The 27,545-nt window shown below is 61.4% G+C and overlaps 2 protein-coding genes across 3 annotated transcripts in view; one reads left to right on the top strand and one right to left on the bottom strand.

Annotated features, from left to right (window-relative positions):
* The window catches only part of Baiap2 (BAR/IMD domain containing adaptor protein 2), a 164,335-nt gene that overhangs the window by 21,824 nt on the left and 114,966 nt on the right, over nt 1-27,545 (bottom strand). Inside the window, exon 16 of the mRNA XM_042669972.1 lies at nt 21,543-21,546. The gene's annotated coding sequence lies outside the window, so the exon portion shown is untranslated. The remainder of the gene's footprint in view (nt 1-21,542; nt 21,547-27,545) is intronic.
* On the top strand, nt 871-27,545 carry Cep131 (centrosomal protein 131). 2 transcript variants are annotated; one of them, XM_042669966.1, is made up of 26 exons: nt 871-933; nt 2,398-2,587; nt 8,648-8,742; nt 15,214-15,319; nt 15,517-15,629; nt 16,134-16,247; nt 16,659-16,805; nt 17,885-18,002; nt 18,413-18,529; nt 18,653-18,809; nt 19,141-19,292; nt 19,698-19,880; nt 20,305-20,481; nt 21,003-21,128; nt 21,291-21,416; nt 22,206-22,322; nt 22,934-23,036; nt 23,457-23,658; nt 24,800-24,907; nt 24,997-25,114; nt 25,242-25,316; nt 25,822-25,964; nt 26,294-26,471; nt 26,585-26,748; nt 27,160-27,220; nt 27,298-27,545. In XM_042669966.1, exons 2-26 carry the CDS (start codon nt 2,411-2,413, stop codon nt 27,367-27,369), a joined length of 3,249 nt encoding a protein of 1,082 aa, XP_042525900.1. In that variant the 5' UTR covers nt 871-933; nt 2,398-2,410; the 3' UTR covers nt 27,370-27,545. The 2 variants fall into 2 exon arrangements, with proteins under 2 accessions (XP_042525900.1, XP_042525899.1); XM_042669965.1 differs by having other exon boundaries at nt 18,401-18,529.

The following is a 27,545-nucleotide window of genomic DNA, read 5'->3' as shown; positions in this document are numbered from 1 at the left end:
TTGGAGAAGGCGTGAGCGCTGTAGGGTCGGGGCAGTGAGCGGAGAGAGAGGCCCGGCGGCCGGGCGCTGGAGGGTCGGGCCGGGCGCTGGGCAGCGGTGAGCGGAGGGAGAGGCCCGGCGGCCAGGCGCTGGAGGATCGGGGCAGTGGGGGGGGGGGGGGGGGGGGGGAGGGGGAGGCCCGGCGGCCGGGCCCTGGAGGATCGGGGCGGTGAGCGGAGGGAGAGGCACGGCGGCCGGGCGCTGGAGGGTCGGGCCGGGCGCTGGGCAGCGCGCTGGATGCCCGGCTGCAAGCAGACACGCTCTCGGGGCGTGCCTGCTTCTATAAAGTGCAACGTCCTGGGTCCTGGCTTCGATTACCAGAACCAGGGGGAAAAGACAGAAAACCCTCGGGTTAAAAGCAGGGAACGGGAAGGCGTCCGCATCGTCGCCCACCGCAGGGAGCAGCGGGCGGCGCCAGGGCCCCACAGCGGACAGCGCCTCGGCCTGCGGGCCACACGCGAGGCCCCGCCCACGCGCGAGACTCCGCCCGCCCGCGGCGCCCTGGAAGCGCCGCCCCGTCCGTGCTACGTCCAATCAGACAGGCCGCCACGCTCGCGACCCCATCTTCCCGCTGCTCCACCCATGCCTGGGCTTCCTGAAGGACAGCTCTGCGGCCCAATGAGCGCCGGCGCTGGCCCTGGCGGTCAGCCAGTGGGCCAATCCGGGAGGGCGCGCTGGGCCGGCGGGCCGGCGTGACGGACAGGGGCGGCGCTGCTCGGCTGGTTGCTAGCCGCCGACGCCCGCCCAGCGCGCCCGCGCTTCTTTGTCGACCCCCGTCCCAGGCGACTTGGACGGCGGGCGGGGTGCCTCGGAGCGCCCGGGGCCCGGCGGGTTCTGCGCCGCTCGCTGGAGGCTGCGTCCGCGGGCGGCGCGCCCCGGGCCTGGCCCGCGCAGGTGAGGAGCCTCGGGGTCGGGGGCGTCCCGGGGTCGGGGGGGCCCGAGGGGGCGCTGAGGAGACGAGGGGCAGGCCCCGGCGTGGAGCGGCCCCGCGGGGTCGGGGCGTCCCGGGGGCGAGGGCCCCGCGAGGCCCAGGCGTCGCGTGGACGCCCGCCCGGCCTGCAGGCCAGGTGGGGTGCAGCCGGGTCAGGACCCTGCCCGAAGCCTCGGGGGGGCCGGGGGGGCTGGCCGCCGGACTCGCCACCCCTCCGGGTGAGGTCGGCCTCCCGGCCTCCTGCAGCTGGCCCAGAGGTTTCCATGGAGAGGCCGTGTTTACCAGCCCAGGGCCTGGCTGCTGCACGTGCTGCGGGGAAAGCTGGCTGGTGAGAGGCGGGGTTCAAGCCCACCCTCCCAGGCCAGCGGGCCCCCTGGCCTTGGGCAGTGGCCGGTGCGGCTTTGGCCCCTGGACGAAGTGACAGTGACACTATAGTCACTTTTTTTTTTTTTCCTGATGCGTGTACTGAGCTTGAGCTCAGGACCTGGGTGCTGGCCTTTGGCTTTTTCACTCAAGGCCGGTGCCTTACTACTTTTGAGCCACAGCTCCACTTCTGGCTTTTTTGCAGTTAATTGGAGATAAGAGTCTCAAAGGACTTTCCTTCCCAGGCTGACTTCAAACTGGGATCCTCAGAACTCAGCCTCCAGGTAGCTAGGAGTACAGGCCCAAGCTACCCAACTTCATAGTCACTTTTAACATTTCTGGTGTTTTCACTTGCTCAGCAATCACCCTGAATACCATCCATGGGGCCGGCCCTCCCCAGGAAGTCCCCAGAGTAGAGATGGATGAAGCAGGGCAGGGGACTGGACTGAGCATTTGATGGCTGGACCAAGGCTTGTGGTGTGCAGGAATCTGGCTGGACCAGGCTTGTGGTGTGCAGGAGTCTGGCTGGACCAGGCTTGTGGTGTGCAGGAGTCTGGAAGCTGTTCCCCCCACCCCCCGCCCCCCCCGTACCTCCCCTAGAGGCAGGTGGAGCGGAGGGGGGCAGACTCAGGGGCAGAAGAGATGACTGAGCAGAAGAGTCTGAGGGTGGCCACACAAGGAGGAATGGGGGACCCCTAGGAGCAAGAGGGAAGTTGTCACATCCTGGGGGTTCCATGGCCAGCTAAGTCCAGGCATCCTGAGAGTGAATCCTTCTGGCCTCCTGGTCGTACTTGCCTTGCACAAGCCCTGGGAGGAATTGTGGTGTGACAGGTGGGTCACGACAGGCTGCTTCATGTAGTGGCCTGCTTCCTCAGGCCAACCTCTAGGGGTCTGGCCTGTGTCCACTGCCTCTGCAGTCCTTCTGCTGGCTTCGGATGGCTGGGGCCTCCTCCCCTGGGAGGAGGGCTCGTAGAGGTGCTGGATGGGTGTCTGGGCTGACTCAGCTCTGCTGCACGGTGGGTGCAATGGTTTCACGGTGTCTTCCCGCCTCTCACTCCCTTCAGGACTTCGTTCACCATGAAAGGCTCGAGGACTGTCAGCAGGACCCCTGACAGCAACTCGGCCTGTGTGGAGCTTAGTCTGACCGGCCTCCCTCCCCCCATGTCCCAGCGCCCCGGCAGTGCCTCCACCGCCAAGCCCATCGTCCGGTCTATCTCCGTGGCCACGGGCAGCGAGCCCAGGAGGAGGGCGCTGGTGAGTGGGGGGCACCAGAAAGTTGTCACTGGGTGGCGCCTGAGCCCGCATGCAGCTCCATATCTGAGCACTTGTCATCCTGGGGCAGGAAGGCTCTGGACCTCGCATGCCTGGAGCTTACAAGGTGGTCAGGCCAATTGTGCGGCCTGGGGCAGGTTCGCATCCGTCCAGCACCCAGCCCTGTCGCTTCTGCTCCACTGCCCTTTGGACTCGTTTGGATCCTCGACAAATTAATTGGCTTCAGGAGGGAGATGAGCAGTGTGGCCTCAGAGAAAGGTGGAGGCTGACCGGTGGGCGCGGTGGGTGTGGGTGGGAGCTTTGGAGCTGGACCGAGTTGCTTTTCCTCTGCACACCTTTGCAGGGCAGGTGAAGCGGGCTGGAGGGTGTCACTCACAGGTCAGTGGCCGAGGTTAGAGGCCAGCATGGACTGATGTGCACACACGCGCACACCCATGTCATCTGTGCTCGGAGGCAGTCTCCAGGCGAGACGGGGGGGAGCAGGTGCTTGAGTCTGGCCTGCATATCCAGACCGGGAGGATTGGCTTGGCTGCCACAGCTGACCTAGCTTCCCATCTGGGAGGAGGCCAGCTGTGTCCTTCCCAGAGGGTCGAGGCCACGGCTCCCTCCCTTCTCCCTGGAAATCCACTCCTGCGTCTCACGGAGTGGCCACAGAATTGGAGCTGACTTCCTCAGCAGGAATGGCATCCAGTAGGGGACCCTTGGTCCAGATAAGTTCCTCAAGCATGGGACCAGTCACCAGCTCTGCCATGGCCACTGCCCTAGCAGTGGGATGACCAACTTAGGCCAGCGGCCCTTACCACGCCCCCTCCATAACCCAGCCTTGCTCTTGAGTCACTGACCACTCTCCCTGGCCAGGATCCCTGGATCCCTTTCTCTGAAGCTCTAGGAGGGAGGGGTAGGCCCGGGTGCTGATGCCCTGGCACAGATGGTTGCTGGCCTTGCTGGTGGGTGGAGAAGACGGTTCACTGGCTGGGCATCTCCCCTGCCCTCCTGCTGCCCAGTGCTCTGTCACTGAATGTGCGCTCAAAGCCAAGAAGCATTGACCACATTTCCTCGACGGTGCTGCTGCCCTTTCCCAGGACTGCCTGGGATCTCTTCTAATCAGAATGTTCCAGAAGTTCCCTTTAAGATGGCCTCACCTGTGTGGCTCACACCCGTAATCCCAGCTACTCAGGAGGCTGAGATCTGAGGATTGCAGTTCAAAGCCAACCTGAGCAGGAAAGCTTGTGAGATTCTTAGCTCCAAAACCAGAATAGCCAGAGGTAGAGCTGTGGCTTAAGTGGAAGAGCACTGGCCTTGAGCACAGAAGCTTAGGCCCTGATTTCAAGCCCCAGGACCAGCATAAAAATAAAAAGTGAGCAAGGTGCTGGTGGCTCATGTCTATAATCCTAGCTACTCAGAAGACTGAGATCTGAGCATGGCAGTTCAAAGCCAGCTGGGCAGGAATCTCAGTGAGACCCTTTTTCTCGAACTACTGGAAAACTGGAAGTGGGTGCTGTGGCTCGAAGTGGCAGAGTGCCAGCCTTGAACAAAAAGCTCAGGGACAGAGCCTAGGCCTTGAGTTCAAACCCCACAACTCACAAAACAAAGCCCTGCTCCCTGGCCTGAAGTCATTCTGAGCAGTTCCATTCTCCTGTCCCTGCCACCACTTGATCTGTGGAGAGTTTGCTGGCCCTGGGCTGCTGGCGCTCTCTCCTGGTGCATGTGGGGTCTTCTCCCTTGCCAGCGTCCTGGTGTTCACTCTGCCCCTCATCTCCAGCCCTTTGTCCTGAGGTTCCCGGTCTGGGCCGTGAGCTGCACTCACTGCTGGTTTTCTGGCATATGGGACGTGGCATCAGTGCCAGCCCTCAAGGGTCCTGCTTTCCCGCCCGGGCTCGGCGCCCTCCTGGTCTCCTCGACACTGAATTTCTCGCTCCATTTCCCTTCCCTGTGAAGGAGCAAGGTCTTTAAATCCTAAGAGCGCAGCTCATGAGTGGAGCAGATGCCACCCAAGTGTATCCGGCGCGAGCCAGCTGCGTCCCCACGCTGTCCTCACTGATGGCACTCTGCCCTGTGCACAGATAAGTTGGGTGTTCATGGCCCCAGACTTTGTTGACCTTCTGACCACTTCCTTTCCACCTGGCACGCTCCACAGCCCACCACCCACGCCGCCATGCACTCCACGTGGCAGCTGGCTGCCATCTTGTTTTGGCATTTCAATAACCCTGTGAACATGGCTATAAGTAGGTCAGGCAGATGGCCACTGGATAGCAGGCCTCCCTCCTACTCCCCCCCCCCCCCCCCGTGCGCCCCCTCCCGCCCCCGGCGTCGGCGGCTGCTCTGCTGCTCAGTGTCCCATCCCTCCTGACGTTCTGGGTGTGTGCAGACCTTCCCCTGTGGGTCACGTCCTGCCCTGTTTGGGGCATGCTGCTGCCGGCCTCTCAGCTGCCGAGTAGGGTAGCAGTCCTGTGCGGATGGACCATAGGTTGGTCAGTGCCGAGCAGGGCCACCGCCTGTGTCCTCGTGCCATGTCTCCCCGTGCACACACGCCTGGTCATAGCCGTGACATATCACGTGCTGAGGGACAGCTTCACAGGGCTGTCCGTGGTGAGGGGCCAGGCCGGACCCCACAGGCCAGCAGGGTTTCCAACCTCCACCCTCGGTGTGTACGAAAGACGTCTGTCTGATTGAACTACTCTTTTCTTCTTTTTTTCTGTGCTGGTCCTGAGGCTTGAACTCAGGGCCCCAGCACTGTCCCTAAACTCAAGGCTAGCACTCTACCAGTTGAGCCACAGCTCCACTTCTAGCTTTTGGGAGGAGTTAATAGGAGATAAGCATCTCATGGGGCCTTCCTGTCTGAGCTGGCTTCTATGCTCAGATCTCAGCCTCTTGAGTAGCTGGGATTACAGGCAGGAGCCGCCTGTGCTTGGCGTCTTCCTTCCCACCCCCATCATTCTCTTTTGAGGTGCTTCCCAGGCTGGTCTTGAATTCACGGCCTCAGTGAGCCAGTGGAGTAACATCAGAGTTGATGAAGCCCATGCCCTGCCCTGCTTAGGCCTCCGCCTCAAGCCGCTACCTCCAGCCTCCGCTGCAGTCTCCAGCCGTGCTGAGTAGCTCTCCTCATGGTTTCCTGTTTAAGATGGAGGTGTGGCTATGTTGTCCAGGCTGACCTCAGCCATCCTCCTGATGGGCTTCCTGAGCAGCCAGGCCTGCGGGCGCGGGTCAGGTTCTTTTCCTCTTTGGGAGCCATCCACCGTTCCTTTTCTGTTGAAGTGTGGTTTGTATTATAGACGGAAGCCAGGCTTCCCAGGCTGTGATCCTGCCCCGTGCTGCCCCGTGCTGCCCCGTGCTCCCTTTCCATTTTGACGCTAGGCCACAGCTTTCAGCTGTAGACCCTCCCCCCCTTCCCCCCAGCGCCTCCTGGCTTGAAGCATACAGGTTCGTTCTCAGAACATGGCCACGGCCACCCTCAGATCTGCAGCCAGTGGCAGCCTGGAGCTCCAGGACTGGCGGGGGGGGGGGGTCCGCAGGGAGTGGCGCCGATGAGACGGTGCAGGCGGGAGCCTGGGCTGGACGGCTCTGCTCTTCCAGCCCCAGGGGTGACGGTGCACGGGGAGCATTGCCGGTCTGGCTAGAGCTCAGCCAGGCTTGCACACGGCACAGTGGGTGTCCACGTGGCCCGGGCACGGCACGGCCACACGCTTGCCGTAAGTCATGCCGTTAGATTACCCCCAGGTAAGAAGCGCCCTGGGTCTATCACGCATTCCTTCCCATGGGTGCCTGCTGCTTCTTCTGCCTGGTGGGGTCCCCAGTCCCCCCTTCCCATGCTCTTCCCAGCACATCTGTCTCAGGGGTGGGGCCCGTGACACAGGAATAAAGACAGTGGGGCCCACGGTCCCCAGCTCCCACCCTTGATCGACTCCCCTCAAAGTCCCTGCACAGTGTCCACACTCTGCCCCCCCCCCCCCCCGGCCCAATCCACAGCGGGATGCTGGCCTTGGGCTCCCCGCTCTCAGTCCAATCTGGGGTCTCTCAGTCCAGCCAGGGAGACTTGGTGTTGGCATTGAGCACTAGGTGGTCTCAGCCTCTCGGCCAGCTGGCCAGCCCAGCCTGCCTGTCCTCGTGGGTGGGCTGCACACCTGCTCATGTGACTTTGAGGCCCTGGTTCTGCTGCAGAGAGCAGTTCTAGGACCGGCTGCCTGGAATGGGATCCCGTGCGTGTCCAGCCTTTGTTTTTGTCCTTGCTTTGAGAGTCTCTTTGTTTGTTTGTTTAAGATTTTTTTGGTTGGTTAGTTGGTTTTGTGGGTTGTGGGGCCTGGGCGCTGTCCCTCAGCTCTTCAGCTCAAGGCTAGCGCTCTACCACTTGAGCCACAGTGCCACTTCCAGCTTTTTCTGCTTCTGTGGTGCTGAGGAATCAAACCCAGGGCCTCGTGCAAGGCAAGCGCTCTACCACTGAGCCTCCTTCCCAGCCCCTTGTTTGCTTTTTTTTTTTTTTTTTTGGGTCTGGTCGTGGGGCCTGAACTTTGGGCCTGGGCGCTGTCCCTCAGCTCTTCAGCTCAAGGCTAGAGCTCTACCACTTGAGCCACAGTGCCACTTCCAGCTTTTTTCTTTTTGCTTATGTGGTGCTGAGGAATTGAACCCAGGGCCTCGAGCATGCAAGGCAAGCGCTCTACCGCTGAGCCACCTTCCCAGCCCAGCTTTTTATTTTTTTAAAGAAACCAAGGAGTCTTGCCAGGTGCCAGTGGCTCACGCCTGTCATCCTAGCTACTCAGGAGGCTGAGAGCTGAGGATTGCAATTCAAACCCAGCCAGGACAGGAAAGTCCGTGAGACTCTTATCTCCAATAAACCACCATAAAACTGCAAGTGCGGACTGTGACTCAAGTGGTAGAGCGCTTGCCTTGAGCTGAAGAGCTGAGAGACAGCACCCAGGCCAAGAGTTCAAGCTCCACGACCGACCAAAAGAAAAGAAACCAGGCTGGGAAGGTGGCTCAGTGGTAGAGCGCTTGCCTTGCATGCCTGAGGTCCTGGGTTCCGATTCCTCAGCACCACATAAGCAAAAAGAAAAAAGTCAGAAGTGGCGCTGTGGCTCAAGTGGCTGAGCGCTAGCCTTGAGCTGAAGAGTTGAGGGACAGCACCCAGGCCCAGAGTTCAGGCCCCACAACCGGACCCAAAAGAAAAGAAAGAAACCAGGGAGTCTTAAGGCTTCCCTGGGTAGGCATGGGCGGCACAGGCTGTTCCGGTGGTGATGAAGTGGTCTCCTGACAGGAGGTTCCAGGCTGTTTCCTGCAGAATTCTGAGCCCTTTCCCCAAAATGTGTGGGGAAATGTTTAGAGGCAACAGAAAAGTTTGGAGAGTTGTCTAATGTGGGCCGCACTACTCCCCGGCCTGCTGCCGGCTGACGATCCTCGGCACTGCCTTCCTTCCTCGCCACACAGCCCCTCCTGCATCCCAGACCTGCTTCCAGGGACAGGCTCTCCCCGTCCCGTGCAGCTCCGTCTCCCCACGGAAGTATTGAGAACACTCGTACCCGGGCCTCCGTTAACCCAGGTGGGCCTGGAACTCAATACTGCTGCTGTCTCCCTGGCTGGGATTAGAGACGGGCGTCTCCGTGCGCAGCCTCAGTGCATCTCTAGCTGCCTCACCTCACCTTTGCTCTCTGGATGCTGTGAGAGGCGGGGCCATGGTGACACCTGGGATGCAGAGTGGTGGTGGCAGCCGGGTCTGTCCCAGTCCCCTGTCCCCACCCCCCCCCCCCCCCCGCCAGGGCCGCACAGTATCCTTATGTCCAAGGCAGGAGCCAGGATGATGCGGTTGCTGTCTGTCCTCCCTTGTCATGTGACAACGTAGCAGTGACCAATGCTTCCTAGCCGGTCTCATGCTGCCTCCCTAGCCTTCCCTCCGTGCAGGGGCAAGGGACTCCCCATTTTGTGCAGGACCATGACAAGGCTCTCAGGTCTGAGCCCTGACCTCGGCTGCCTTCCTAAGACTCGGCCAGTCCCTAGCAAGCTGACCAGTGTCTGAGTTCTGGCACTGATAGGTGTTTTCCTTGCTTTCTGTAGGAGGCCTCCGGGCCTGGAGCTTCTCGGGCCATCAACAATCTTCGCAGATCCAACAGCACCACGCAGGTCAATCAGCCACGGACCGGCTCTCCCAGGTGACCCTCTGGTCCTCTCCCCCCTCCTTCAGCCCTTCCAGCTCCAAGAGCAGTGGCCTCACTGAGCAGTGAGGCCTGGGGACCGTCATGCTGCCCTGTCCTTGTGTGGCACTCTGCCTTCTTGTGCATGGAGAGGTGGGACAGCCAGGAACAGCTGTCTGTCCTGTCATATGCTGAAGCCTGAGCCCTGGCCACAGCTCCCCACTTCCTGTGCCTCCTCTGGGATCCCAGGTGGGTGGGTGGAGTAGGCAGGGCTGCTAGAGGCCCACTGGTCTTCAGCCTTTCCACCTACCTTCAGTTTTAACCCAGTGTTGGAGAGGTGTCAGCATCGTGGCAGTTCAGAGTCCTCCCTGGGGGTCTGCCCATCCTCACCAACGGGAGGAGGGAGCTTCCTGGGGCCCTAGTGCTGTGTGTGTGTGTGAGTGCCACAGGAAGCACTGGGCTGGTGATGTGGATCCATGATAGCTACAGGGCCACACTGTGTCTGGTACATGGGTCAGTTTTTATAGTCACGGGACTGCTGTGATTGATGGTGTGGATCTGTTGTCATAGCCACAGGGGACTGCTGTGGCTGGGTGCAGTGACAATGTGCCTGTCAGCCCAGTAGCACTAGGACACAGGTAGGACCACAGCCCAGGACTGAAGTGAAACCCCACTGCAAAGTTAACTAAGGAACTTGTGGTGTGGCTCAAGGGATAGAACACCTGCCTCCAAGTGTGAGGGTCAGCAAGGGCAGGACTGAAGCCAGGGCGATGCCCTGCAGAGGAAGCCACATCCAGAGCCCCCAGGCATGGAAGGCATCGGGGAGCCAGGGAGACCCCGAGTCCCCGTCCTCCACTCTGTGCTTGTGTGGAATCTGAGAACTGCTGGAACCCTGGCACCAGGCAATGATGGAAGGTATCGCCGTGTGCTGTGGCCACTCAGGAGGCGTAGGTCAGGAGGATGACGGTTTGCAATGAGCCTGGGTAAAAAGCGAGTGAGACCCCCATCTTGGCAGATGAGCCAGACATGTTGGCAAGGATCTATAATTATACTCAGTGGGAGGCATAGGAGGATTGTGGTCGGAGGCCAGCCCCAAGCATTTTATCTGAAAAGGGGTGCCAGTTGTGTTTTGTTTGCTTTTTTTTTTTTTTTTTTTTGCCTGTCCTGGGCCTGGGTGCTGTGCTTGAGTCTTTTTGCTCAAGTTAGTACTCTACCACTTGAGCCACACAGCCACTACCAGCTTTTTTCTATTTATGTGGCACTGGAGAATTGAACCCAAGGATTCATGCAAGCTAGGTAAGCACTCTACCACTAAGCCACATTCTAAGCCTCTTGTTTGTATTTTGGTATAATTGCTTTATAGAGATAGTTAAAAAGTACAGTTTAAAATTTATCGAACCCAAGGCCTACTGCATGCTGGACAAACACTACACTACTGATCCTCACCTCAAGCCTAGTTCAATGATCCTCAGTATACCCACATCACAGTGAGCCTTAGTACACCAAAGCCCAATGAGCCTCAGTACACCCACAGCTCAGTGATCCTCAGTCCACCCACAGCCCAGTGAGCCTCAGTACACCCACAGCTCAGTCATCCTCAGTACACCCACAGCTCACTGATCCTCAGTACACCCACAGCTCAGTCATCCTCAGTACACCCACAGCTCAGTCATCCTCAGTACACCCACAGCCGTCATCCTCAGTACACCCACAGCTCAGTAATCCTCAGTACACCCACAGCCCAGTGATCCTCAGTACACCCACAGCCCAGTCATCCTCAGTACACCCACAGCCCAGTCATCCTCAGTACACCCACAGCTCAGTCATCCTCAGTACACCCACAGCTGTGATCCTCAGTACACCCACAGCTCAGTCATCCTCAGCACACCCACAGCCCAGTGATCCTCAGTACACCCACAGCTCAGTCATCCTCAGTACACCCACAGCCCAGTGATCCTCAATACACCCACAGCTCAGTCATCCTCAGTACACCCACAGCCCAGTGATCCTCAGTACACCCACAGCTGTGATCCTCAGTACACCCACAGCTCAGTCATCCTCAGTACACCCAAACTCAGTCATCCTCAGTACACCCAGAGCTCAGTGATCCTCAGTACACCCACAGCTCAGTGATCCTCAGTACACCCACAGCTCAGTGATCCTCAGTACACCCACAGCTCTGTCATCCTCAGTACACCCACAGCCCAGTCATCCTCAGTACACCCACAGCCCAGTCATCCTCAGTACACCCACAGCTCAGTCATCCTCAGAACACCCACAGCTGTGATCCTCAGCACACCCACAGCCCAGTCATCCTCAGTACACCCACAGCTGTGATCCTCAGTACACCCACAGCCCAGTGATCCTCAGTACACCCACAGCCCAGTGATCCTCAGTACACCCACAGCCCAGTGATCCTCAGTACACCCACAGCCCAGTGATCCTCAGTACACCCACTACTCAGTCATCCTCAGTACACCCACAGCTCAGTCATCCTCAGTACACCCACAGCTCAGTCATCCTCAGTACACCCACAGCCCAGTCATCTCAGTACACCCACAGCTCAGTCATCCTCAGTACACCCACAGCTCAGTCATCCTCAGTACACCCACAGCACAGTCATCCTCAGTACACCCACAGCCCAGTCATCCTCAGTACACCCACAGCTCAGTGATCCTCAGTACACCCACAGCCCAGTCATCCTCAGTACACCCACAGCCCAGTCATCCTCAGTACACCCACAGCCCAGTGATCCTCAGTACACCCACAGCCCAGTCATCCTCAGTACACCCACAGCTCAGTCATCCTCAGTACACCCACAGGCCAGTGATTCTCAGTACACCCACAGCCCAGTCATCCTCAGTACACCCACAGCTCAGTCATCCTCAGTACACCCACAGCCCACAGCTCAGTGATCCTCAGTACACCCACAGCTCAGTGATCCTCAGTACACCCACAGCTCAGTCATCCTCAGTACACCCACAGCTCAGTCATCCTCAATACACCCACAGCCCAGTGATCCTCAGTACACCCACAGCCCACAGCTCAGTCATCCTCAGTACACCCACAGCTCAGTGATCCTCAGTACACCCACAGCTCAGTCATCCTCAGTACACCCACAGCTCAGTCATCCTCAATACACCCACAGCCCAGTGATCCTCAGTACACCCACAGCCCAGTCATCCTCAGTACACCCACAGCCCAGTCATCCTCAGTACACCCACAGCCCAGTCATCTCAGTACACCCACAGCTCAGTCATCCTCAGTACACCCACAGCTCAGTCATCCTCAGTACACCCACATCACAGTCATCCTCAGTACACCCACAGCCCAGTCATCCTCAGTACACCCACAACTCAGTGATCCTCAGTACACCCACAGCCCAGTGATCCTCAGTACACCCACAGCCCAGTGATCCTCAGTACACCCACAGCCCAGTGATCCTCAGTACACCCACAGCCCAGTGATCCTCAGTACACCCACAGCTCAGTCACCCTCAGTACACCCACAGCTCAGTCATCCTCAGTACACCCACAGCTCAGTCATCCTCAGTACACCCACAGCTCAGTCATCCTCAGTACACCCACAGCTCAGTCATCCTCAATACACCCACAGCCCAGTGATCCTCAGTACACCCACAGCTGTGATCCTCAGTACACGCACAGCCCAGTCATCCTCAGTACACCCACAGCTCAGTCATCCTCAGTACACCCACAGCTGTGATCCTCAGTACACCCACAGCTCAGTCATCCTCAATACACCCACAGCCCAGTGATCCTCAGTACACCCACAGCCCAGTCATCCTCAGTACACCCACAGCCCAGTCATCCTCAGTACACCCACAGCCCAGTCATCCTCAGTACACCCACAGCCCAGTCATCCTCAGTACACCCGCAGCCCAGTCATCCTCAGTACACCCGCAGCCCAGTCATCCTCAGTACACCCGCAGCCCAGTCATCCTCAGTACACCCGCAGCCCAGTCATCCTCAGTACACCCGCAGCACAGTCATCCTCAGTACACCCGCAGCCCAGTCATCCTCAGTACACCCACAGCCCAGTCATCCTCAGTACACCCACAGCCCAGTGATCCTCAGTACACCCACAGCTCAGTCACCCTCAGTACACCCACAGCTCAGTCATCCTCAGTACACCCACAGCTCAGTCATTCTCAATACACCCACAGCCCAGTGATCCTCAGTACACCCACAGCTGTGATCCTCAGTACACGCACAGCCCAGTCATCCTCAGTACACCCACAGCTCAGTCATCCTCAGTACACCCACAGCTGTGATCCTCAGTACACCCACAGCCCAGTCATCCTCAGTACACCTGCAGCCCAGTCATCCTCAGTACACCCACAGCTCAGTCATCCTCAGTACACCCACAGCTCAGTCATCCTCAGTACACCTACAGCCCAGTGATCCTCAGTACACCCACAGCCCAGTCATCCTCAATACACCCACAGCCCAATCATCCTCAGTACACCCACAGCTCAGTGATCCTCAGTACACCCACAGCTCAGTCATCCTCAGTACACCCACAGCACAGTCATCCTCAGTACACCCACAGCACAGTCATCCTCAGTACACCTGCAGCCCAGTCATCCTCAGTACACCTGCAGCCCAGTCATCCTCAGTACACCCACAGCTCAGTCATCCTCAGTACACCTGCAGCCCAGTCATCCTCAGTACACCCACAGCTGTGATCCTCAGTACACCCACAGCCCAGTCATCCTCAGTACACCCACAGCACAGTCATCCTCAGTACACCCACAGCCCAGTGATCCTCAGTACACCCACAGCACAGTCATCCTCAGTGCACCCACAGCTCAGTGATCCTCAGTACACCCACAGCTCAGTCATCCTCAGTACACCCACAGCTCAGTCATCCTCAGTACACCCACAGCTCAGTCATCCTCAGTACACCCACAGCCCAGTGATCCTCAGTACACCCACAGCCCAGTCATCCTCAGTACACCTGCAGCCCAGTCATCCTCAGTACACCCACAGCTGTGATCCTCAGTACACCCACAGCCCAGTCATCCTCAGTACACCCACAGCACAGTCATCCTCAGTACACCCATAGCCCAGTGATCCTCAGTACACCCACAGCACAGTCATCCTCAGTACACCCACAGCTCAGTCATCCTCAGTACACCCACAGCCCAGTGATCCTCAGTACACCCACAGCCCAGTCATCCTCAGTACACCTACAGCCCAGTGATCCTCAGTACACCCACAGCTCAGTCATCCTCAATACACCCACAGCTCAGTCATCCTCAGTACACCTGCAGCCCAGTGATCCTCAGTACACCCACAGCTCAGTGATCCTCAGTACACCCACAGCACAGTCATCCTCAGTACACCCACAGCTCAGTCATCCTCAGTACACCCACAGCACAGTCATCCTCAGTACACCCACAGCTCAGTGATCCTCAATACACCCACAGCTCTGTAACTGTCAGCACAATCAAAATCAGAAACTTCACCAGGGGGCGGTGGCTCATGCCTGCAGTCCTAGCTGCTCAGGAGGCTGAGATTTGAGGATCACAGTTCAAAGCCAGTCTGGACAGGAAAGTCCATGAGACCCTTTATCTCCAGTTCATCATAGAAAAAGTGGTGATGAGGCTCAAGTGGTAGAGTGCTAGCCTTGAGCAAAAGGACTTAAGGGAGTTCAAGCCCCCAGGACTAGCAAGAATAAGTAAAGAAAAAAAAATTAGAAGCTGCTCGTCTCCCCGTATTTGTTGACAGTCACCCGTCTCCTCCCCAGCCCGCTATGGGTTTGCCTGTTTTGCATTTGCTGAAGCTGGGATTGCGTGCATGTGGCCTTTAGGTTGTAGCCTCTGTGCTGAGGCTTCCATGCCTGTCCTTGGACAGTACAGCCCACTTGTGAGCTCCCGTGGTGTGGCATGCGGTGTTCCTCGTGTTCATAGCCAGTGACATGCTACCACATGGCCAGGCTTCCTGCCGTGCCACCTGGCACGTGGTCTCGCCTCCGAGCAGGTTGACATTGGGACACCTAGGGTGGCCCGTCACCAGCAGTGCTTGCTCGGTACCTCTTGTCTGCAGGCCCTGTGGCTCTGTCCACAAGGGTGAACCCTCCACCAAGGCAGCCCTGCCCGGTTCACTTGTCAGAGCTAAGAAATGTTTGTTGTTGTTGTTGTTTTTGGTCATGGGGCCTGAACTCTGGGCCTGAGCGCTGTTCCTCAGCTCTTCAGCTCAAGGCGAGCGCTCTACCACTTGAGCCACAGCACCACTTCCAGTTTTCTGGTGGTTCATTGGAGACCTGCCCGGGCTGGCTTTGAACCTTGGTCCTCAGATCTCAGCCTCCTGAGTAGCTAGGATGACAGGGGTGAGCCACTGGCGCCTGGCTAGAAATAATGTTTTAAACTGGGCTGGGATGAGAATCACTTGTTGGGGTCACCACCACCCCCCTTTAAAACATGACTCACTTTCCCTTCACTTGACTTTGTCGCCCTCCCTTGGACAGGTCAGCAGAGCCCACCGACTTCCTGGCACTCTTTGAGGGCAGCACCGGTGAGAGGAGGGTGGGCAGCAAGGCGTGTGGCGAGCAGGGGGCCACATGGAATGTCCTGGTAAGCGGGCACGCGCAGCGGCCCCTAGTCCTGGTGGTCACTACATGTTCATTTGCTGGTGGGAGAAGCTATGGGAAAGGGGGCTGCAGGGCAGGGCTGTTGGGGAGGGGGGCACCGGAAGGAGCGGGGCTGCCTGACAAGGGCCTGCTGTTGGGTGAGTGGCAAGTGATCAGGGCTCGGGTGTCTGGGACTCACAGGATGACCAGCCCAGGAGCCTCACCTTGCCAGCCAGCGGCCCAGGTTCTAGGTCCCCGGCAGGCCCACGGAGGAAAGAAAGCATCCTGGCACCCAACTTCACTGCCAACAACAGGTAGATCAGCCCCGCAGGGGCTGGGAGGCTGAGCACCAGAGCCTGCATTGCTGTCTGTCGTGGCCAGGTCAGGAGCAGGGCAGGCAGGAAGGAGTGGCTCTCTTTTCCCAGGACTCCAGGCTGTGGGGCCCCCACAGTAGCATATGCTTTCCAAGCAAGAATCGTGGAGGTTGAGCTTCGAGGCTCCAGGTGCCTGGAGGGGACCGCGCCACCTCGGATGCCGAGTCCACCCCAAGGCTGGGCCTGCACTGGGTGCTGGGAGCCCAGCTTGCCAAGGACATGACAGATCCCAGAGCATGGCTGGGAGGCCAGGCCGGGTGCTGGAGAGCCTTAGCCACAGCCACCGACGGGCTGCGGGCCCCTCCACGGGCCCCTGCCTCGAGCCGGGCTTGGCCCCGGGCTGTGAGGGACAGGGCGCATGGCTGGCGTCACAGTGCAGAGACAGGGGCTCTGCGCCAGGCCCGTGCTGCGCTCCATCCTGGTCCTTACCTGTCTTTTTGGCAGAAGCAACAAGGGGACCGTAGGCAACTGCGTGACCACCATGGTGCACAACCGCTACGCCCCCTCGGAGAGGCCGCCCCCCCCCAAGAGCTCCAACCAGACAGCCCCCTCCCTCAAGTGAGTCCACACACCCTCCCCAAGGGCCACAGGACCTGGGATGGGACCTGGCCCTGGGTGCTGGCTGGGCTCTGCCTGGGCGGGAGGCAGGAAGCAGACCCAGCAAGGCCAGGACTGAAGCCCAGGGCGGTGCCCTGCCGAGAAGCCACATCCAGAGCCCCCAGGCATGGAAGGCGCCCGGGAGCCAGGGAGACCCCGAGTCCCTGTCCTACAGTCTGTGCTTGTGTGGCATCTGAGAACACCAGATTGACAAAATTAAGAGCACTGACCTAGGATCAGCACCTCGTGACGGGTGGCCCGTGACCGCGCAGTGGGTGGAAGGGCTGGCTTGCACAGGCCCGGGGCCTCCAGCGTGGCGCATGGGCAGAGCCGTCCCTGATGGTGAGCGCGGCTCCTCCCCTTCTGTGTCAGCAACATCATCAAAGCAGCGGCCAGTGAGGCCGGTGAGGGCGGCAGCTTCTCAGAGCCCCGGAAGAATAACTCGGGTGGCGTCCATGAGGCCCGCAGCGCCACCGGGCTGCTCAGGCGGAAGGAGGTGACGGAGGAGGAAGCCGAGAGGTGCGTGACGTGGGAGACGAGACTCTGGTGGTCCACAGCCGCTGGCGGGAGCTTCCCTGTGCTGTGTCTCAGTGAAGCCAGAGACCCCGCGGTGCCCCCATGTGAGACGCACAGGGGGAAAAGGCAGAAAGCGAGCCAGACCACAGCGCTGCTCTTTGATGCTGATGGGAACGTTCTAGAACTAGACGGTGAACAGAGCTCTGTAAATTTGCTAAAAAAAGTCTTTAATTATATGCTTAAAATGGGTGGATTTTAGTGTGGAAGTTATACCTCAGTGAAACTGGTGATTAAGACACATTGAAAGAAAGAATACAAAGCTGAGAGGAACAAAACACCCCCGGGCTGTGTCCTTGAGAGGAGCCCGGGGCACAGGGGCTGCTGCCGGGGCGGGCGCCTCCCGCCCGCTTCAGCCAGCCCACCCGCTGTGTGGCCAGACCCTCCCCCGTCCATGCCCAGGTGGTGCCCAGGCAGACGGGCCTCTGGGACAGCACGGGCCCCACTGCAGCACGATGGCCCTCCGGTTGGCATGAGCATCGCAGGTCCTCTGTGGGTGACTTTGTGGTGGCCACACTCGCCAGGGCTGATGTTTTCTTGTTTACTCAGCTTCGTTGGGTGTAATTCCGATTGTAAAATGCACCTGTTTATGAATGTGTACAGTGGTGTCCACAGATTCGGCACCCCCAGGAGCCCCTGGCCCCTCTGTCCACCCCGTCCCTGCCCTGGCCTAGTTGCTTATCTCGGGGTCTCCCCTCTTCTGGGCTTGCTCTAGCCATGGTGCTCTGCTGGCCGGCCCCGGGGCTGCCCTTGGTTCCCAGGCAGCACACTGCTGCCAGCCTGTGGACACCTGGGCTGTTTGTGCTTTGAAGGCCACCAGATGTGAGCAGATACTCCCTGGCAGCTCCTCCCATGGGAGGTGTGGGGTGTTAGCAGCGCCAACACAGAAGGGCTGAGGAGAGTGGCTGTCCAGCTGCCACCAGCTTCCCTCTGCTTGTCTAGATGCTGGTGTGCAAGTTCCTGCAGGCGTCTGGGGTCAGAGGGCACCAAGGTGGCCTGGGCCTGAGCCCTGTTCTCTGGGGCAGGTTTATCCTCCAGGTAAACCAGGCCGCGGTCACCATCCAGCGCTGGTACCGCCACCAGGTGCAGCGGCGCCAAGCAGGAGCAACAAGCCTTGAGCACCTGCTGGCATCTAAACGAGAGGTCAGTATGAGGGTGTGAGCTGCCTCAGTTTCCCCCACCCCAGCTCCCCCCCCCCCCAAGGTTGGGGGCAGAGGCCTTGGGGCCTGGCCATGTCCAGGTGGAGTTGCTAGGACAGTAGAAATGAGACCTTGAATACCCTATAGGTGCACACCCCACCTGTGCCACAATTTCCCCCCCCATCCCCCGCCTGTCCCTTGGGACCTGGCAAGTCCCAGGCATCAGGAGGAATAGCAGGCTCCCAGCCCTGATGAAGCGATGTCTCCCCTGCGGTGCCGCCCTCCACTACCTGGGGCTGGGGCTCAGCAGGCTCTTCTGGGGACTCGCATGGGTCAAGAAGATGCCTGGCTAGGTCCAGGGGCACTGTCCATCATACAGGTCTGTAGACCCCATAGCTTCAGCTTTCTTGGCAGGAGCAGCGGCAGCAGCCAGGCAACAGGAGCTTCCTAGACCTGCACCGGCAGAAGGAGGTGGCAAGGAAGAAGGCGCGGGAGGAGAAGGCGCGCCAGGCAAGGCGCGCAGCCATTCAGGTGCCTGAGCAGGGCCCTGCAGCCCCGGGCGGCCCTGAGTCTGACTGTGATGCCCCAGGACATTGGGGCCCTGGGTAGCTGGCTTTCCCAAGGCCCGGGACCCAGCCTTTTCTGTGCTGGCAGGAACTGCAGCAGAAGCGAGCCCAAAAGTCAGGAGAAGCTGAGTGTGGAGGGCCCAAGGACCACCGGGAGGCCCGGGTGCTGGGGCAGCCGTGGCCCACACAGGAGCCACCCCCCATGCCAGGCAGCACGGGCCAGGTCCTCAAGGCCAACAACGCTGGTAAGCAGCTCTCGGCCCACCCAGCCTGGTCCTGAGGGTCCAGCATGGCCGGGGGCGGCTTCCACCCATGGGGCTGGGGCCTGGGTTCCCCCTCCGCAGACTTCCCGGTTCTGGTGGAGGTGGGGGGGCCCTTGAGAGAGCCCAGGCCTTGACATGCAGTCCTGGCCTTGGCACCCAGAGTAGAGGCCCAGAGACCAGGGGCTGCCCCTCTGCCCCACCTCGCCCCCAGGACTACGGAGTTGTACCCACCTGTATGCCCACAACTTCCTCCTGGGCTCTTCCAGACTTAGGGCAAGGCCCTGGGTGGGTGACACCCTGTTTTGTCCTGTAGGTATCAGTGCATGCCCAGCAGCCCCCAGAGACCCCTCCCCGCCCGCCTCCCCCCCTGACTCGTCTCCAGAGCCCCGGCTGTCTCCGGAGGACAAGCCACAGGCCTGGGCGTCACCAGTGTCCCATCCCGCCCAGGACACGTTAGCCCCAGAGGTGGGTCTGGCAGGCCTTTGTCCTGTCCCCTCCTTGGCCATGGGGTCCCAGAGGGCTCTGCCTCTGATGGGGGCTGGGGCTGGGGGAGGGAGGGCGTCTTGCCACAGCTCTGGTATCCCGCCAGGTTTTCACACCTGCCGAGGTGGGGCTCCATGCCCTGGCCACTCAGGCCAGAGGCAGGACACTGACCACACAGGGAGCCTGAGGGCCTGGTCTCACTGCTAGCTGGACCAGGAGTTCCACAGGCATCCCAAGATGCTTTCACGCACTTGGCCGGGCTCAGGCAGCTGCCATGAGCGATCGAGAAAGGCCGAGCCCTGCGTTGCCATGGCTGGCCTTGTGCGTGGAGACCGCTCTCTGCCAGCAGCAGCTTTGTGGCTCTCCCTCTCTGCCTGTGTGCTTCAGGATGTCCACTCCCCAGACATGCTCCGTGAGGGCGCAGGGCCTGTGGGCCCCTCCAGGAGCAGGGCCAAGCCCAGGGCCACGTTGGATGAGCTGCTGGACACACTGAGGCTGCTGGAGGAGGAGCCTGAGCCGCTGCCCCGCCCCAAGCCCTACCACAAGGACAAATACTCCTGGATTGACGAGGTAACTGGGCACCTCACTCCTCGTTTTAATTAAGACCCTGGCAAGGGCCAGAGAGGGCACTGACCTGGCCTGGCCCTCCCTGAGGTGACCGTGGTGCATACCCCCTGACAGTAGAGCCCGAGGCCCCTGGAGAAGTCCTGTCCCTAGCTGCCCTCTCCCGCCCACCGTACCACAAACCGACGACAATCTGTTTCTTGAGGTTGGGGAAGTTGGCATTTATTTCACTGAATAGGTTCTCAGTGCCGTTAGTTTTACTTTCTTCTTCCTCATCTATCCTTATAATTTAGAGCTTTGATTTTTACTTTTTTTTTTTTTCTTGGACAGAACTCAAGAGTTCTTGAACGTCCCTTTGGTATCTTCCAGTGGTTTCTTAAGGTCTTGGATCTAATTCCTCTGCTTTACCTTCAACTTCTTACACCTGCAGGAGGAGGATGCCAGCTCCCTGACTGCTGACAACCTGGAGAAATTTGGGAAACTCAGTGCGCCCCCTGCCCCCATGGAGGATGGGGTACTGCTCTCCGAGGCCAAGCTGCAGAGCATCATGAGTTTCCTGGAGGAGATGGAGGCGTCCACACAGGACCGGCCAGCTCCCCAGCGGGAGGTGCCACATGCCAGGCCCTGCTGGTCCCCGGCGGGAGGTGCCAGGCCCTCAGTGGGGAGAGGTCTCTTGCCAGGTCTCTGAAGCTCCAGCTCTACTCTGGGCTCGGGCAGGACCAGCTTGTCCTGACCCAGACTCCTGTCTGGATGCTCACCTCAGGGTCTCCATAAGCTGTCCAGGTTGATGGTCCTGGCATCGTGGGCCAGCCCTGGTGTCTTCCAAGCTGGGTCCTGCCTGTCACCCTGGCAGAGCGGCTGTGACCGGGCCTTGTGGAATGATCACTGGTTCTGTTAGATAGGCAGACATGATGTTTTTGGAGGTCTGTGCTGGTAATGGAGGCACTGTCCTCCTCCAGCACTGGATGATACAAGTGGTCTCCGTTGGGGTGACCTGTCCACTACCCAGCATGCCTCACGTCTGACCCAAATGCACTGAGTGTAACCAGAGGGCAGGCAGCCACCTCCACCAGGCAGGCAGTCGGTGTGGGCTGCCTCCCTGAGGGTCGCCGTGTCCCGTGTCCTCAGGGCCGGACACAGGAGGCGGGGCGGGGCCGCTCGGAGCTAGCCTCAGAGGGGAGCGTCTCCATCATGCGGCTGAAGCTGGAGGTGGAGGAGAAGAAGCAGGCCCTGCTGCTGCTGCAGAGAGCGCTGGTGAGGGAACTGGCACCGTTAACACCATCAGCCTGGCGGGTGCCCTGCCAGCACTGTGCCCCAGCGGCCTCGGCCGCCGCGTTGTCCCCAAGGCTGTCTTGTCCCTGGGCCTCTGGTGAGATCCCAGTGCCAGTGCCGCCCTCCTGTGTGTGCCCCGCGCAGGCCCAGCAGCGGGACCTCACCCTCCGGAGGGTCAAGGAGACCGAGAAGGAGCTGAGCCGGCAGCTGCGGCAGCAGAAGGAGCACTACGAGGCCACCATCCAGCGACACCTGTCCTTCATCGACCAGGTGACCCCTGAGCCCCATGGGGGCCGTGGGCATTGGGGAACAGGGTCCAGCTTCATACTTGGCACGCATCATGCCGACTTCCAGCGCCAGAGTCTTCCATACCACTTTACGCAGTGCTGCCTGCAGGGTGGTGCCCAGGGGCCGCCAGCCACCGCTGGCCCCGCGAGGCCGACCGTGGCAGTGCATAGAGCGTGGCCAGCAGGTCCCTTGGGTTCTGCCGCTGGCTGGCCCAGCAGGCGACTCCCTGGGAACCCATTCTGAACCTTCCCTGAGCTATATGTGGCCATCGTGTCGAGGGAAGCCACTCCTGGCCTGCTGGCAGCCTGGGCTCCCCCAGTAAGAATGGTGGAAGCTTCTAGACTGCCTGGGCCTCACAGGCCCCCTAGTCAGACCCCAGTCCACAGAGAACACTTGGCCTGGAGTTTGGCTTCTGGTGGCTACTCGAAGCCCAGGTCGGTCCAATCCTGGTGTCTGGCCTGCGGCCCTCAGACAGGGCTTGCGGCCAGCTCTCCCTACCCCTGGCAGGCGGTGGACTCCTGCAGGCCAGGTGGCTGTGGGTGACCAAGTGATTCTCATCCGAGGAGGATCTTGGTGGTGTCACCACAGGGGCTGAGGCCACATGGCCCCTGGGGCCCTGTGCCCACGCGCACTCACGGCGGGAGCCTGTGTCCATGAGCGCTCAGGCTTCCTGCTGGCCTCAGGTTCCAGCCACAGACCCAGGCAGGGTGTGCCCCCGGAGGGCCTCGTGTTGGGCTGGGGGGCTCTAAAGCCCCCCCTTTGCTGCCACAGCTGATTGAAGACAAGAAGGTCCTGAGCGAGAAGTGCGAGGCGGTGGTGGCGGAGCTGAGGCAGGGCGACCAGCGGTGCCGGGAGCGCGTGGCGCAGATGCAGGAGCAGCACGAGCTGGTGAGGCGCCCGCTGGGCGTGGTGCTTCCCGCGCAGCCAGGCAGGGCTGGGGTCCTCAGCCCTCCTTAGGGCCCGAAGACACAGGCGCGGCCTCCCCAGTGTCTTCTCCTGCTCCTCCTCTCCCGAGGTGCATCCAGGTGTCCAGGAGAGCCAGGCCATCATAGGCCTCATGTGAGGTCACCCGCCCCTTACAACGGGGCAGGCTGTGGACCCACAGCGGGGGAAAAGGTAGCTCAGCAGTTCATCTGCCTTCTGTGCATCCCACCAGCACGGACCTGTCAGTCTCGAGCCTGCCTCTGACCAGAGATGGAGGCCAGGCCCTGGGTGGGGGGTGTCCAGCACTGTTTAAGGCCCTCCCCTCCCCTGCCCAGTACCCGGGGCTGAGGACTGCCAGCCACTTGGGAACCAAGGGCTGTTGCTGGTGTCAGGCTGGGCGCCCCTCTTGGGGCTGGACCCCTGCGGGCTGGGTCCCCGGGGGTCTCAGGTAGTGAGCTAGACTCTCACCCTTCCGTGTGACCTTGGCCTCTAGGAGGCTGAAAGCTCTCTGGAGCTGAAGCTGCGTACGCAAGGAGCAGGGGCCTCCTCGCTCACGCCTGTGCTCTTGCTCCTAGGAGATTAAGAAGCTCAAAGAACTCATGAGCGCCACAGAGAAGGTGCGCAGGGAGAAGTGGATCAATGAAAAAACAAAAAAGATCAAGGAGATCACCGTGCGAGGTGGGGCCTCCTGCCTGCCTGGGCGCTTTGCTTTAGAGAGAGGGCGGGAGCATTGCACTGTGCCACTGTGCCCAAACCTTCCTGAGCGAGGCTCCGCCTCAGCGGCCGACCCCACCCCAGCTGGGGGCTTCTGGGCCGCAGAGGTGGAAGTAGGGTGTCCGTCCCGCCTGCTCCCTGGGAGCAGGGGTGGGGAGGAGGGACTGGGGCCTCTCAGGACCCTGTCTGGAGGAGCCCAGCGCCTTGGCTGGTGGTGGTTCCGGTCCACTGACCCCCGGGGTCCTTGATGCCCCCACCGGGCGGCACCGGGGCAGGGTGTCTGGGTGGGGCTGGGGGAGTCTCCACACGAACACAGGCGCGGCTGGGCTTCCGGCTGGACCCTCCTGCTGGACCCTCCTGCTGCCCTGCCACCGGTCCCCCCAGGCCTGGAACCCGAGATCCAGAAGCTGATTGCCAAGCACAAGCAGGAGGTGAGGAAGCTCAGGGACCTGCACGAGGCCGAGCTGCTGCGGCGCGAGGAGCAGGCCGCCCAGCGCCACCTGCGCCAGGCGGAGGAGCTGCGGGAGCACTTGGAGCAGGAGAAGGAGGCGCTGGGTCAGCAGGAGCGGGCCCGCGCCCAGCAGCGGTGGGTATCGGCCGGGGCGGGGAGGGCCGGGCAGATGGGGCGGGGCTCTCGGCTGCTTTGATGCCTCCTCCCGGCTGTGTCAGGGTCTCTGCCCAGCTTTCGGGGGGGAGGTACGTGGGGAGGCTGTGGTGTGTCCCACCACTGGGCCTATGCCAGGACTTTCTCCTGACAATTGTCATGGCTTGTGACTGTTCTTAGATGTCTAGACTTGAAGTAGCAGCAGCACTGAGAACTGCACACTGCTGGGGACAGCCCATTCCTTCTTTTCCTCAGTCTCGGAGGGGAGCTCAGCCCAGCACCATTCTGGGGGTACTGGGCTGTGCCTTCAAACCCTGGAACTGGGGGGCCAGGGGCCAGTGACCACTGGGCACCCCTTGTATGGCAGTGTCCCCGGGGCAGTGCCCTGTCGGCAGGGGTGGGCCGGGCTAGCCCAGGTGGAGTGGAGCGGTCTCTGCGGCAGGGGTGGGCAGGGCTAGCTCAGGTGGAGTGGAGTGGTCACTGCAGCAGGGGTGGGCAGGGCTAGCTCAGGTGGAGTGGAGTGGTCACTGCAGCAGGGGTGGGCAGGGCTAGCTCAGGTGGAGTGGAGCGGTCTCTGCGGCAGGGGTGGGCAGGGCTAGCTTAGGTGGAGTGCAGTGGTCTCTGTGGCAGGTGTTGGGGCAGGGCTAGCTCAGGTGGAGTGGAGCGGTCTCTGCAGCAGGTGTTGGGGCAGGGCTAGCTCAGGTGGAGTGGAGCGGTCTCTGTGGCAGGGGTGGGCAGGGCTAGCTCAGGTGGAGTGGAGTGGTCTCTGTGGCAGGGGTGGGCAGGGCTAGTTCAGGTGGAGTGCAGTGGTCTCTGTGGCAGGTGTTGGGGCAGGGCTAGCTCAGGTGGAGTGCAGTGGTCTCTGTGGCAGGGGTGGGCAGGGCTAGCTCAGGTGGAGTGGAGCGGTCTCTGCGGCAGGCGATGCTGGAAGGTGGGGCCAAGTGCAGACACTGGGCACACTGTCCTGCCCCCAGGCTGGGGAGGCAGCAGCTGGCGTGAGGGTCGTCGTGGCCTGGCCGGCCGGCCTGGGTGCTGGGGGCTGAGTGCTCTGGGGAGGGTGGCAGCGGCGATGGCTGGCCCTGCGCCACAGCCGAGCATTCGGCACTGTCCCCGTCGTCCCCAGGTTTGAGCAGCACCTGGAGCAGGAGCAGCGAGCCCTGGAGCAGCAGCGGCGCCGGCTGTACAGCGAGGTGGCCGAGGAGCGGGAGCGGCTGGGCCAGCAGGCAGCCAGGTGCCACCTGGGGTTACCGTCCCCCACACGCACACACGCAGTGCCCCGCATGCCCACCCTGGGCCCACTGACCCTTGGCTGGCCCACAGGCAGCGGACAGAGGTGGAGGAGCTGCGGCAGCAGCTGGAGGAGAGAAGCGCGGCACTGACCAGAGCTCTGCGGGCTGAGTTTGAGAAGGGCCAGCAGGAGCAGGAGCAGCAGCACCAGGTCCCCCCCCCCTGCGCCCCGCATTTCCTCCAGAATGGGCCGCTGCCCTGGCCAGCCCCAGCTCCCTTGGCCACACTCGGGTAGGGCCTAGGGTGGGGTGGGGCAGCTCACGCCCTGTCCCCTACAGATGGAGCTGAAGGCCCTGAAGGACCAACTGGAGGTAGAGAGACAAGCGTGGGTGGCCAGCTGCGCCAAGAAGGAGGTAGTGCCGCGCGAGGGTGGGCTCCAAGTCCGGGGCCTCCGGGGGCTGCTTTGGCTCAAGCCACGAGCCGCAAGGCTCTGAGAAGGGTAGAGTTGGGAAGAGGAGGGGACAGAGCTGTGCCGGAGATCGGGGCAGATGTTGTGAGGGACCACCGCCTGGGCTGCCGCTGTCTCCCTTGGGAATTTTCAAATGACGTCCAAGAGGCCGATGATGCCCGTCCTCGGCTGATGAAGCAGTCGGGCTAGTTCCAGACCCAGACAGTGCCGTCTGCTTATCTAGGGCCATGCTAATGACCTGGCTGGGGCCCTCCCTGCCCACAGGTCACCTCATGCCCCTGTGCCCAAACCAGGTTCTGAAGACTGCCTGGAAGGCTGGGGGTGGGCACACCCCCTTTGTCCCTTCAGATCTGTGCATCTCTCTGGGGCTCAGGGCAGAGACCCCTCCCTCCCAGGAGCCCATGTGGCTGCCCGTGTCCTCAGTTTCCCCATCCTGTGTGTCCCCACAGGAAGCTTGGCAGCTGAACCGGGAACGAGAGCTAAAGGAGGAGCTCCGGAAGGGCCGAGACCAGGAGATCGAGCTGGTCATCCATCGGCTAGAGGCCGACATGACACTGGCCAAGGAGGAGAGCGAGAGGGCAGCGGAGAGCCGGTGAGGGCCCCCCCCCCACGCAGGGGAGCAGTCCAGCCCCAGAGGAGGGGGGGCCGGGCCGCAGCCCCAGGGGAGGGGGGCCAGGCTGCAGCCCCAGAGGAGGGGGGGCCAGGGGAGGCCGGGCCGCAGCCCCAGAGGAGAGGGGGCTGGGCCGTAGCCCCAGGGGAGGGGGGCTGGGCCACAGCCCCAGAGGAGGGGGGGCCAGGGGAGGCCGGGCCGCAGCCCCAGAGGAGAGGGGGCTGGGCCGTAGCCCCAGGGGAGGGGGGCCGGGCCGCAGCACCAAGGGCGCAGCTCACCACGCAGGGGCCATTCTGCCCCTCGCCCACCAGGGTCAAGCGTGTGCGGGACAAGTATGAGACAGAGCTCTCAGAGCTGGAGAAGTCAGAGCGGAAGCTTCAGGAACGGTGCTCGGAGCTGAAAGGGCGGCTGGTAGAGGCTGAGGGGGAGAAGGAGCGGCTGCAGGCCCTGGTGCGGAAGAAGGAGAAGGAGCTGGAGGAAGCACAGGCCGTACGGCCCCGCCCCGGCCCCTCCCCTGCCCAGAGCCCACCACGGTGCTGGCCCACCCGTGGCCCACTCGTGGCCCTGCCCGCTGGCCCGCTCACCGTCCCTTCTGCCGCCAGGTGAACGCTCAGCTCTCAGGTGAGCGCAACAACCTCACCCAGGTGGTCCGCCAGGAGTTTGCTGACCGGCTGGCGGCCTCGGAGGAGGAGAAGCGGCAGGTCAGGGCAGAGCTGGCTGAGCTGCGAGCCCGTCAGCAGCTGGAGCTGGACGAGGTGCACCGGAGGTGGGTGGCTGGAGCCCGGGGAGGGGTGGAGGGTGTAGAGAGGGGGGCCGGGTCCCTCCTTCCCATGACACAGCGGGCCCATGGGTGGTGTCTGGTTGGGTTCCAGACTTGTTCCTGGCAAGGCTGAGCCGGCTCCCTGGTTCCCGAGGGCTGGCTCTGCGCTTGCCCAGGGAGCACCAAGTCAGTTGGGTCTGAGGAGGCCGCCATGTGGGCCTCTGTGGAGAGATCTGGGTGGAGTCCTTGTGTTGTGTCCTGCGTGTGCCCCAGACGGGCAGGCAGGGCCCCACCCTGCAGCATGGCCCCGCATGGGCCTCCGCCACTGCCCTGGGCTCTGGCCCCCTGGGGATGGTGTTGGTGGTGCGCGGCCGCGGGCTGGCTGGGCCGAGCCGAAGCCCCGCTGTGCTGCCACAGGGTGAAGGCCGCCCTGGCCAAGAAGGAGGAGGCGGTGAACAGTCTCCGGAGACAGCACGAGGTGGGTGTGTGCCCGCGCCCGGCTCCCAGCCCGCCACGGCGGGGGCCGCCCAGGCCTGACCCTGGCGTGTGCCACAGGCTGCAGTGAAGAGGGCCGACCACCTGGAGGAGCTGCTGGAGCGGCACCGGCGGCCGCTGAACGCCAGGTGACGCTGTGGCACAGACACCGGGCGGAAGTGGACGCCTGCCCGGGATGGGTGTCCGGGCCATCTCCCACCACGGCGGGGCTGGGGCTTCCCTCCTGCTCAGGACGCCGCTGTCTGCATGCCCGCAGCTGTGCTTCGGTTCGGTTTCGTTTTTAATAAGTAAAATGTCATTGTTTCTTA

The sequence above is a fragment of the Dipodomys spectabilis genome, unplaced genomic scaffold, assembly GCF_019054845.1.
Source record: "Dipodomys spectabilis isolate Male_0828 unplaced genomic scaffold, ASM1905484v1 ptg000512l, whole genome shotgun sequence".
Taxonomy (NCBI): domain Eukaryota; kingdom Metazoa; phylum Chordata; class Mammalia; order Rodentia; family Heteromyidae; genus Dipodomys; species Dipodomys spectabilis.
The sequence above is the reverse complement of the archived record's forward strand: the minus strand, read 5'-3'. Positions and strand labels throughout refer to the sequence as shown.